This window comes from Camellia sinensis, chromosome 2 (assembly GCF_055761805.1).
Source record: "Camellia sinensis isolate YWXY chromosome 2, ASM5576180v1, whole genome shotgun sequence".
NCBI classification, from domain to species: Eukaryota; Viridiplantae; Streptophyta; class Magnoliopsida; order Ericales; family Theaceae; genus Camellia; species Camellia sinensis.
The window spans coordinates 209,315,415-209,327,699 of record NC_138962.1 but is presented as its reverse complement, the minus strand read 5'-3'; the positions used below and the strand labels follow the sequence as shown (position 1 = coordinate 209,327,699).

The following is a 12,285-nucleotide window of genomic DNA, read 5'->3' as shown; positions in this document are numbered from 1 at the left end:
CTACCCACCCGCCACCGCCACCACCACCACCCCCCACCACCCGCCATTCGCCACCTACTTGCCACCACCACCCACCACCCGCCGCCGCCACCACCACCACCACCACCACTACCCACCCGCTACCACCCACCACCCGCCACCGTCACCCACCCAACCACTATCACCACCCACCACCCACCACCACCTGTCATCCTCCACCCACCTGCCACCACCACCCGCCGCCACCACCACCACCACCCACTCGCCACTACCCACCACCCACCACCTGCCACCTACCCGCCACCACCCACCACCACTCGCCATCCGCTACCTACCTGTCACTACCACCCACCACCGCCACCGCCACCGCCCACTCGCTACCACCCACCACCCGTCACCGTCACCCATCCACCTGCCACCGTCACCCACCACCAGCTACCCACCACCCGCCGTCACTACTTTCCACCACCGTTTTTTGCCACCACTTGCCATTTTCACTCTTTTTTATATTTTTTATATTTTTTAAATATTTTGTCAATTACCAAACGCGTTTGTAGTTTATGTTTTTCTAAAAATAAACAAAAAATAAACAAAAATCAGTTTATAAAATTTTTGTAAATATAAACTGAAAACGTAAACGTTACCAAACACACCGGTGTTTCTAAATTTCTCATTATAAATGTAGAAATTATAATCAACCAGTTAGCTCTCTCTCTCATAATCCTCTTTCTAAAACTCATAAAGATCATAATAATTCTAAAATCTCATAATAACTTAATATATACGAATTCACAAGTATCAAACTGGGTCAAATTAGACCCAGATACAAATATCAAGTCGGCCATTTGTCCATTAATCAGTTGTCGTCAATAAGTAATAATCATTATTTGAGTCAAATTGGACACACCCACAGCACAAATAGACCAATCTAGTGACTTAGAACTCTGCATATCTGATGAACTTCCAGCAAACTAAAAAACACTCCATGGGACTATGAAAGAATGACAGAGCACGGATACAGGAATATAGTACATTTTATATAGATGAAAGAACATTTTCCAGTTCATATTTATCTACTAAAGCTACCTTGTTTCATACAGACAATGAAACAACAACCATATTTAGTAAATGAAAACACTTTCATTATACAAAAAACAATCGGTTCCTCCCTCCTATTTCCTGCTGAACAATGTTCTCAACTTCCGTCTTTCCACCCTCTCAAGCAACTTCTTCGCACCCGGGACATCCATCTCCGACAGCTTCTTCAAATACCCAATCGCGCCATACGAAATCATCAGTCTCTTACACTTCTTGCTCGAGGCAAGCAATCCAAGGCACAAAACAGCATATTTTTTTGCAGTGTTTTGAGGACTTGGGTCGAGCAAATGGACCAAACTCGGCACACTTTTTTCATCCCTCTTGACTTCTCTCCGGTTCTGTGGAAGTGTCACCAAACTCGAAACTGCCTGTGCAGCAGCCTCTCTAGCATTGTTTGACTTCGCTTCGAGCATTTTAACAAGCAGAGGAATGCACCGGGCTTCCCCCAACAGTTTTTTCATCTCCCCCGAGCTGCATAGCCGACAAATTGCTGATGCAGCAGCATGTTGCGCGCCCAATGACCCGGATTGTAGCACGTGGACTAATCGAGGAAGAATGCCTAGAGAAACCAATTCATCGACAGAAACCGAACTAATTAAATTCCTTAACGCCCCAACCGCAGATTCTTGGGGCAATGGACCATCAAGATAAGCCAGCAGGCTTCGAATTCCGCCTACTGACATGACAGAACTCCGGAGCGATTCATTTGTGCAAGTGAGATTTTGCAAGCACTCAGCCGCGTATTCTTTAGACCCCAATAATATTCCAGAATCAAGAAGATCGATCATAACCTTCACAATTCCTTCTTCAGCGAGACTTTGGTGCAATTCTGGAATAACCGAAATGTTTTTCAAAGTACAAGCACCCGCAGCCTGCCAAACGGAGTCACCAGTTTGGCATATCTCGATCAGCGGCCGTACCCCGCCGTGTCCGACGATTGACCGGGCGGTTTCTGGTGACATAGACAATCTCTGTAGTGAGATTGTTGCCTTTTCTTTCCCCATCGCAGTGCCAGACTCAACAAGCCTTATAAGAGGAGGAAGAACACCTTCCAAAACAAGCCAATTCTCCGTGTTCCCGGATTCAGCAAGCGAGCAGATGACCGTTACAGCCTTTTCCCGGATCCGAGGCGAAGTAGTTGCAGTGAGCAATTGTACTAAAGCAGTAATGTTGCTTCTACCAAGAACATCTATGACATTTTTTTCATCATCTTTCATGACCTCAACAAGGCTGTCAAGAGCTCGGTGTTTCGCCTCCAAGTGGCCAATCTGAAGCCGAGCAAGCAATTCCCTAACACTGTTAGCACTTGCAGTCTCTGATGAAGGCAAAGTGACCTCCCCGAGCACCCCGGTTTTGATCAGAAGCGCGCAATCTCGCAAATTCAAATCCAATTTCGCAGACAACGCGTCGAGATCACTCTGCATCTGAAGTTTCCCTACATGGTTTTCCACTAAACATAACTCTGCCAATTCAACTGATTCATTCAATGTCTTTGACACTGCTTGTAACTGTTCTTCACAGAGTAAATTCTTTGAAAAACAAGGATGGCTCGACAAATCCGATAAGCGAGCCGGGATTTGCTCCAGCTTTGAAATTATCATCTTCCACCTCCCTGCAAACCCCTTAACCTCCCTCGCCTTCGCGAGCGCCATCAGAACAAGCTCTTGGGCACGCGATAACCGCTCTTCGGCGGATTGGGAATCAGATAAAATCTCACTTCCACCATGTTCTACCATATTGATTAGTAGTGCTGCAAAAAAATTGATACTTTGGTGAAAAATCAATCCTCAGAGCATTGAGCAATGACCCAGATGAGAAATTTATAAGATGATGGTTTTTTTTTTTTTTTTTTCTTTTTTCAACACGAAATGAGTATGAATCATATTGCTTAAAAGTGATAAAAGATGTGATTTTTTATTAACAACATGAACTGTGAATGGGTAGTATATCGGAGGGTCAAAATAACAATAATTTTTTTTTATCATATACACAAATACACATATATGTAAATTATGATATATAAATTGTATATCTAAATAGAAAAAAAAATTATATACCATATAAGCAAATCTCTAATAGGATAGAGAAGTTTTTTTGGTGCAAAATAGAAAGAGGATACAAGATGAAAAAATAATTAGATATATATTTTTTATACTAAAGGGTTATTTTATGTATAAAATAGTAGGTGATTATTCAGTATTCCCGAAGTATAGACACGTGGTACTCTATAAAGTTTTGATTGGTAGAGAGGGATAGGACCCCATAATTTATGTTGGGATGGAGGAACAACATGGGAGCTAAGTAATTAATGATTGGCTTAGAGTATGGTCACGTGGTGTTCCAGAATTATTAAATAATTTCTCTAAAATAGTATATATATTTTTAAAGTACTACGGAAAATAATAATTTTCTCCTAATTCCATTCCTGATTGCTACAGAGGGAAATATTACAATTTTAGAGAAACCAAACCATTAAAGAAGTGACCCAAATGAGGAAAAAAAAAAAAAATAGGACAGCTATCATTTATGTTATAGAAAATTAATTATTTTTATTACGAACACAAAAATCAATAATAAAGTTGAATAAGAAAAAGAATAATGCTTGGGACCCCCTTTTGGGGTCACTCCCTCACCCCTTTGCCACGTGGCGGGTGGTGATTGGAGGAGCAGGAAAAAAAATAAAAATAAAAATAAAATGTAACCAATGAGAGAGAGAGGGGGTCAAAGGGGGTGGGAGGAAAAGGAGAGATGAATCATTGTTGTAAAAAAAAACGCATAAATAGATATAAAAAAATCTTATCAATTTGTGGATTTATTCAAAATTGAAAAGTTGAGCAGTTGTAATCATCAGACATGAGAGAGCGATGGGGCCAAAGATTAGGAGGTTCGGTAATCTTTCTCATGACCTCAGATTAGTTTGCTTTTTTTGGGTGGATAACAGATTGCTTAGTTTGGTGAAAACAAGGCCGACAAAACAAAAACTAAAAGTACCTAATAATGAAGTCCCCCCACAAGGGCTTCTATAAACTTTTATCAAATCATCATTCAATGCAGACCCACATCAAATAAAAATCTCTAAAAAAAATGACTAAGTAATAATGTTGATCCATTGCGAATTTGAGCATGGGTTTAATTTACAAAAACAATTTTTTTGATGTGAAACTTAGTGCATCATATAGTTTAAGCTTTATAGCAACGTGAATCTTCTACACTTGACATATATAATGTAGAACTAAGCTTGTCTTTGGTTCATGTTTTAGATTTGAGGGTCTAGTTTTCATAGATGTGGGCCTATCCCAAGTCAGCTTTGATGATTCTAACTGTTCAATTTGTAAGACATGTTAAGCAGATTATACAAAATTAAAAAAAATAGATAGTGTATTTTTTACACCATACTAAATTTTTTTCCTTCAAGGAAATGTGATTCAATTACATACCTTTTGATGTGCAACCAAATGAATTTTTGACATGAACCATCTGCTCGACGAGTCTTACAAATTAAACATTTTTTTTTTTTTTCACAATCAAATTAAACAATTTAGATCACCAAAATTAAACATGGACTTGAAACAAGTCTCTTTCTATTATGTATATGTGTATAGCTCTTTTCAATGGCTAACTCACTGGCGTCCAATTAAGGTGGTTAGCACCAAATGACCTTTTCAACATGCTTGTTACAAGTTTTGAGTGATTATAACTTATTTTGATTTAGAAGTCTATGTCAGATTATTTGGTGCAACTTCTATTTTTACCTTATTAGGCAGAAATAACTTAAATAAGTTTATTATTTAACTTAAAAAAACTCTACCAAACAGATTCAATATTGTGAACGTAAATGGTGTATTGGTAAATTCAAAAGAACAGAGCTACAACTTTACTTCTCAACTATGGAATTGTATAATATTCCAACTTTTCTTTGATAACATGGGTTTGATCTGTGATCCAACGGTCTAGATCAGGGAGAGGACAAGTATGGGAAGAGAGACTTTGCTTTGAAGAGAAGGTAATAGAGAGACTATATTAAAATTATATGTAAAACCAGGGACGGAACTACTCATAAGCTAAGGGGTGCGTGGCCCCTCCGCCCATTGCAAAACTCCTGCTCATAGATGGATACAGTGCAATACGTTGCCCCCCTCTTATTTCATGCTTTTTCTTATTTTTTTGATTCCTTTTTCTGTTAATTGTTTATATTTCTATTCATTTTTCTATTTTTTCTTTTAAGTTATGTTTGGATCTAAAATTTGGATAAAGATTTGTATAGAGAAAGGAAAAAGTGAGAAATATAAAGGGACAATAAGTTAATTTTTTTCTCCATTTTTCTCACATTTTCGTTTCACTTTTAAATCTCTATTAAAATTCATGATCCAAACACAACTTTAATAGTAAACATCTTACACTATTTTTCAATCAAAAAATGCTTAAACTCTTAAAATATTATCCTTAAATTTATTCATAATGACATTTATTGTTGCACGTTAGTTGTTAATTTGTTTAGAAATCAAACAACGAAAATTGTTAATTTGTTTAGAAATCAAACAACGAAAACTAAAACTAAAACCCAACTTCCTGCCACATTAATATAAGTAAATTTAGAAGTGATATTTTGAAAGTCTTTAGCATTACTCGTGTAATAATTATGATTAATTATTTTAAAATATAGGAAAAAATTTATTTTTAAATATGTCCCAGGAAACCATCCTAACACTTACTGACCTCCTAACAATGAAATTCTAGTCTGGTATAAAATTATATGCATAGAATAGAGTGTATTTAAATTCTTGAAATGGAACCAACCGCCAAAATATAAACTATATAGAGAGAGTATATTAAAAATCTTTGAAATGTACCCATGAAAAAATTATAATTAAGGCTAGTTTTACAAAATAATTACAGATTTACAAAAAAATTATAATTTTAATTATTAATGTTCATAAGGTTTTTTTTTTTTTTTTGGGTGGGTATGTTCATAAAGTTCATCACTAATTTTAGATTTTTTTTTTTTTTTAAACATACATTGAATTGATATTTTTCTTCAAAAATATTTAGTGTCTAAATATATAGATTTAAGCATAGTGTTATACAAGATAAATTTGGTTAACATATTTTAAATTTTTTTTTAAAAAAAATTATATATTTTTATAAAAAATTATATCTTTTTTAGTAGATAAGAGACCAAAATCGAAAAATATATATAGAAGGGTTAATTACACTTTATCCCCTCAATTGTTATTAAATATCAAGTTATTCTCTGAACTTCAAAATTATATGTCTAAACCCTTTAACTATAAAAAACAGTATAAAGACCAATTTTCTAACGAGAATGAAAATTAAAAAAATTAAAATTAAAAATACAAAGACCCTCTTTTTGAAGGGTGAAAATTAAAGCAATTTTGATAGTACAAAAGTCTAAATAATGTACAGTATTAAAATTCAAGAATTAAAATGATATTAAGCGATAGTTGATGTGTAAAATGATATTTGATAGGTTGTTTGGTTTGAGTTTTCTGAATTCACTTTTCAGAAAATTAAATTTTTTGTTTTTCATATTTTTTTTATTTTCCCTGAATTTTTTTAAATATTTTAAATAATTTTTAAAATTTTTAAACACACCTAATATAAATACACTTAAAAAGTATAATATTTGTAAAAAAAATCTTTAAAAAATTTACTAAATACTAAAAATATAAAAAAAAATGAAAATTTTAATATATTTTTCGTATTGTTGTATATTTATTAATTTTTTAAAATATTTTTTACAAATATTTTATTTAAATATTAAAGTGCATATAAGAAAGTAAAATATTATTTAAATTTTTAAAAATATTTACTAAAAATAAAAAAAAAATATGAAAAATAAAAAATAAAAAATTAAATTTTTAAAAAATTAAATCCAAAAAATTCTCAACAATTAAGGCTAGTTTGAAAAGAATAAATAAGTGCACTTTTTGACTTTTTATGAACAAAAATGCTAGAGGTCCCAAAAATTCTACCAAAAGTTTTACCAAATGTCTCACATGGGTGTGGGACCCACATGGGACCCACATTGTGTGGGTCCCACACCCATGTGAGACATTTGGTAAAACTTTTGGTAGAATATTTGGGGTCTCTAGCATTACTCTTTTATGAAATATGAGTTGGGTTTGGATTGGGTTTGAAGTGATGTGTTAGAAAGGTGATGCGACTTAAATAAGATAATTTGACTTAAATAGGATAGTAACTTTTTAACTTTTTATCTTTTTTTCAATCATGTCAAACTTGACCTTAATACTTGGTGCAATAAATTCGACAATAAAAGTACCTCAAATTGCTAGGGCTTCTTTCACTATCATTCACAGCACACAACCTTTAACGGCCACCAAAACAATAAAGCACTCTCCACTGCTTCTGTAGACAAAGAAAACAGTCACAAACCACAAAAATAAAAACAAAAACAAAAAAACAAATGTAGATGAAGTGTTATTTCCTTTAGAAATAAACAAACAAAACCCAAGTATTTATTTAACAGAAGGGGAAAAAAAAAAGGCTTATAGAGAAGAAAAAAAAGTCATTTTTTTCCCTTCAAGCAAGTAATCAGAGAAAGCAAACAAAGCAAAAACTCATGGAACAACCTTTAAGACTCAGATACAAGATTGATACTCAAATCTCTCTCTGTCTCTCTCTGATACAAGATTGACACCCACTGGAAGTGATTTTCAAATCTCTCTCAAGAAAATGAAACCATGAATGCTTAAGAAACATAAATACCTGCAAAACTTGAGCTTCAAAGCTCTCTCTCTCTCTCTCTCTTCAAAGACTGAAAATCAGAAACAATACTGATAAATGGGAGACACCCAGAAAGCTAATTTGATTCCTGATGGGAAAGAGGATATCTAACGGTCGAAATCTTTTTTTTTTTTTTTTTTAAACGAAGAAAATTAATGACAAGAATATTAAATAAGGAGAACAGAGGAAGAAGATGGTGAGTTTGAAAAATGACCAAAGAAGGAAAGAAAGAAAGAAATTGAACTTTAAAAAGGAAGAAGAGAACTAACCCAATTCAAAAATCAAACCCCACCCCTTCTTCTTCGACTCTTTTTCTCTCTCTCTGGAGCGCAGATACAGAGATAACGCAATGTCAGACTGCTGCTCCCTGTCTACCTGGATTCCTTCTCTACAAAATATATATGCGTGTGTGTAACTATAGATGTAGGGGAAAATTATATTATGCACACTCGTAAAATGGTTGGGTATATCAATTTTTAGTTGGGCTAAAAAAAAATACGAAAGATGAAGTAAATAAGTTAATAAGGTAAAATATTATATTTAAATTATAATAATTATTATTTTTTTTTATAAAAGTCAAAAAAATCAAAGTAAATAAACTTTTAAATCTCAAACTAAAAAAAGTATCAATTCAAAAAAATCAACTAAAAAAATCAATGCCAAACAATGACTTAGATTATATTTGTTTGAACAGATTAAACAAAAAAGAATTAGAATCCAACGAATTGTTAGTCTTGAAAATATAGTCTCGAGACTTTTAGTCGAAAATGATGTATATCTAATATTTATTTTGCCGTAAGATTAGATATTTAAAAATAACTATTGTACTAAGGCCCCGTTTGGGGACTTACATTTTTAGCCAAAAAGTTAAAAAGCTATCTTTTTTGCCAAAAAGCCAACAATTTATGCCAAAAAGTCAAAGATTCTTTTTTTTTCTACTTTTTGCACATCTTTTCGTAATTAGCCAAAAAGTCATCCCAAACATATAAGTTTTTTTACCTACTTTTTTAGCCAAATACCCAAAAAGTTACTAAATTAACCTGTTCCCAAACGAGGCCTGAATCTCATATTTAGGGTTGGTTTGGAAGTGGGTTGGCTTTTTGGCTTTTTTGACTTTTTTTGTGAGATAAGAGTGTAATGATTATGGGTTTGATGTGATATTTTGTTTTTTATGGCTAAAATAGTCTATTTTATCTTTTGTGGCTAAAATAGCCAAAAAATCTCCATATTCTTCTTCCCAAACGGTGCCAGAAAATGAAAAAAGTTTGGGACCCCCTTTTTGGGAACCCCCACCCCAATGCATTGTAATTGACCAATTTTTTGTTTTTTTTTTCTCCTATCTCTGATTGACATATGTCTGTGAGAGGTTGTGAGGGTCAAAAAAAAAGGGTCTGTATCATTTCTGTTAAAAAATTATAAAAAATGTTAACTTCTCATAAGATTCTTTTATCTTTTTGAATTGTTTACAATGGCAATGTTAAATTTAAAGTATATTTTATTTTATTTTAGTAAGACCATTATTAATTAAATGCAACATTAGAAGTATATTTTCATTTATATTTTTGTTAATACAAAAAAGGAAATAAAAGAGAAGATTATTATATATCACGAGATTAATTTATACATGTTAAAAAAAAATCAACATATTTAAGAAAATATTTTTTTTAAAAAAACATGTTATATATTCTTTTCTTTTTAAATATTGGAAGTATATTTCCTTTTGTTATTTTGTTAATACCAAAAAAATTAAAAGAAAACAATTATATATCGCGAAATTAATTTATAAATGTTTAAAAAAAAATTAACATGTTTAAAAAATAAATGAAAGAAATGCCGTATCCTTTAAGGGTCAATTTTGTCATTTAACTAGTTAATTTAGAGGTTGGTTCAATCTATCTATTTCTATCCTACACCCTCCCATGGGATAGAATTATTCCACATATGGGAGATTATTAGTCCGACCTTCAATTTTTTTATCGAAACGTTGGACTAATTATTCTATTGGACATGGAGTTCAATCCCATAGTTATGTCCCACCAAGCAAACACTCCCTTAGTTATATCATTTTATTTTTATTTTTTAGTCAGGACTAATTTTCTTATTTTATTATGATATTGTTTTAGTTATAACTCATAAGATATTTTATTATGCCTCATGTAGTGTTTAATGATGATTTTTTTTTTTTTTTTTTTTTAGTTATGACTCAGAAAGTATAAAAATTATATCATTTTTATTCTAAAGTGCATATGGTACACACGTTTTCTTTCCCAATATATAGATAGTGTTTGAACCGTCTTCAGCTAGGTATTCGATCCAGTTCAGCCTATTTTGGATCCATTTTAGATTTGTCTTAATGATCTAAATTGTTCAATGTGTAGAGCTCATCAAGTATTTTATCTTTATAAAAAATTACATTGATCGGATATCAATAGCCATTTAATTAAATCACATTTGTATCAACAATTTATTTTTAAAATCATAGTTACTGTTGATACAAATTTGATATGATCAAGTGGTTATCAATATCTGATCAATTTATTTTTTTGCACGAATGAAATAATCAACGAGTTCTACACATTGAACTGTTCGGATTATCGATATAGGAACAACGCGCTCCAATCTAATTTCGAACTAGAGAGAATCCACCACCATAATATATGTATATGGGTAATTGGTTGGGCTTCTTTCATTTTTCGCATCTCATCATCAGGAAACGTGAATTCTGTTTCAATAATTTGAATCATTCATTTTATAAAGTTCTCAATATATATCATTCATGACAAAAATTAATTTGATCTGATAATCGTAATATTTTTATTTTATAATAGTTGTCTTCAAAAAATAAATGATAAATATATTTTAAAAAATATATCATTTATTTTTTAAAAGACAAATACAATAAAATAAAATTATTATAATTATTGAATTAATATAATATTTTTTTATAAATAATATATATTAAGAATCTTATAATGTTTATATTATTAAAATAAAATGGATAAATTACAAATATATCCCCTCATGTTTAATTAAAATATGAATCACTCTTTATAGTTTTGAAAATTACTATGTTTTAATTAATAATTTAGATTATTTTATTATTTTATAAGAGAACTGTCACCCAAAAGACAACCTAAGAGAGGGGCTAAATTAGGTTTTTACAATTAAAAATTAATAATACCCTAATAAAAATTATGACTAGCATAACAGATAAATATAGTTAATGAAATAAAAATAATTAAAACAAGTATTGTAACAACTATGTCAGTTAATGATTTTAGCACAGTAAAAATGTGAAATATAGTTACAGCAATTTAAATAAAATAAAGAGATAAGGGAGAGAGAGGCAAACAAATTTATAGTGGTTTAGTTTCAACTCGGCCTACGTCCACTCCTCAAGCTTCACTTTAGATTTTTCACTATGCTCTAGCTTCATGGGGTGCTAGCAACCTCTTTACAAATGGAGCAATCCTCCACAATTTTACACAGACTTTCTAAGTCAAGAACACTGAGTGTATTACACTTTTACAAGATTGAAAAGAATGTGTTTTTGTTTTCACAGAAAGTTACAAGAATTATCTCTCAAAGATAGATATATAAAATGAAACTTTGATTTTTCTATAAATCTCACATAGGAAAGATGAGCTTAATGCTATAAGGCTCAGTGTATAATTTCTGAGAGAGGATGTAAACAAAAATTGAAGAACACTTCTCAGAGAATTTTTCAGAGAATAGATGTGAGTGATTATAGATCAAAGAATATTTTCTGATTTTTTTGTTACTTGTTACATTAGAGACTTTCGTATATATAATGAAACTTATAGCCGTTGTATTCATTTGAATTTATAACCGTTGTATTCATTTGAATTTATAGCCGTTGTACTCCATCATTACTAATTTAAATATCTTCCACTCCATCGTTACAAATTTGAATATCTTCCACTTGAACCTTTTGAACTGCTTCTGTGCTGGGATGTTTGAACCTCTGTTTTGGCCTATTTGAACTCTTGATTTAATCAAATATTAAATACATTCTAACAACATTTAAGATAAAGGTTTAGGTGAGAAATATGGGACAAAATAAATTTTGATTCTATTTTTCTCTTTCAAATAAATTAAAACATAATTAAATAAATCATCAAAATAAATTTTAGATTCTATTTTTCTTTTTCAAATAAATTAAAATATAATTAAATAAATCATCAAAATAAATAAGTCTTACAATCGCTCCCTTTTTGATGATGGCACACAATGATATTTTGATTTGATTTGGAAGTAAGAAAAGCTCCCCCTCAAGTCATTCTCCCTGAATTCATTTATAAATACATAGGTTAGCACATGTGTAATAAGTAAGCTTTAATTAGAGATATGATATGAGACTAAGATATCAAACTATAAATACATAGCATCAGATTAGTTTGAAAACAATACCATAATTTGAAA

The 12,285-nt window shown here is 31.6% G+C and overlaps 1 protein-coding gene across 3 annotated transcripts; it reads right to left on the bottom strand.

Annotated features, from left to right (window-relative positions):
- Window positions 1-995: 995 nt before the first annotated feature.
- On the bottom strand, window positions 996-8,249 carry LOC114302548 (uncharacterized). Of its 3 annotated transcripts, XM_082916706.1 has the most exons (4): window positions 8,112-8,249; window positions 7,825-7,873; window positions 7,379-7,464; window positions 996-2,827 (listed from the first exon to the last, which is right to left on the bottom strand). In XM_082916706.1, the coding sequence occupies exon 4, from the start codon at window positions 2,811-2,813 to the stop codon at window positions 1,152-1,154; it is 1,662 nt and encodes a 553-aa protein (XP_082772832.1). In that variant the 5' UTR covers window positions 2,814-2,827; window positions 7,379-7,464; window positions 7,825-7,873; window positions 8,112-8,249; the 3' UTR covers window positions 996-1,151. The 3 variants fall into 3 exon arrangements, with proteins under 3 accessions (XP_082772832.1, XP_082772831.1, XP_082772833.1); XM_082916705.1 differs by lacking the exon at window positions 7,825-7,873 and having other exon boundaries at window positions 8,112-8,248; XM_082916707.1 differs by lacking the exon at window positions 8,112-8,249 and having other exon boundaries at window positions 7,689-7,873.
- Window positions 8,250-12,285: the final 4,036 nt, after the last annotated feature.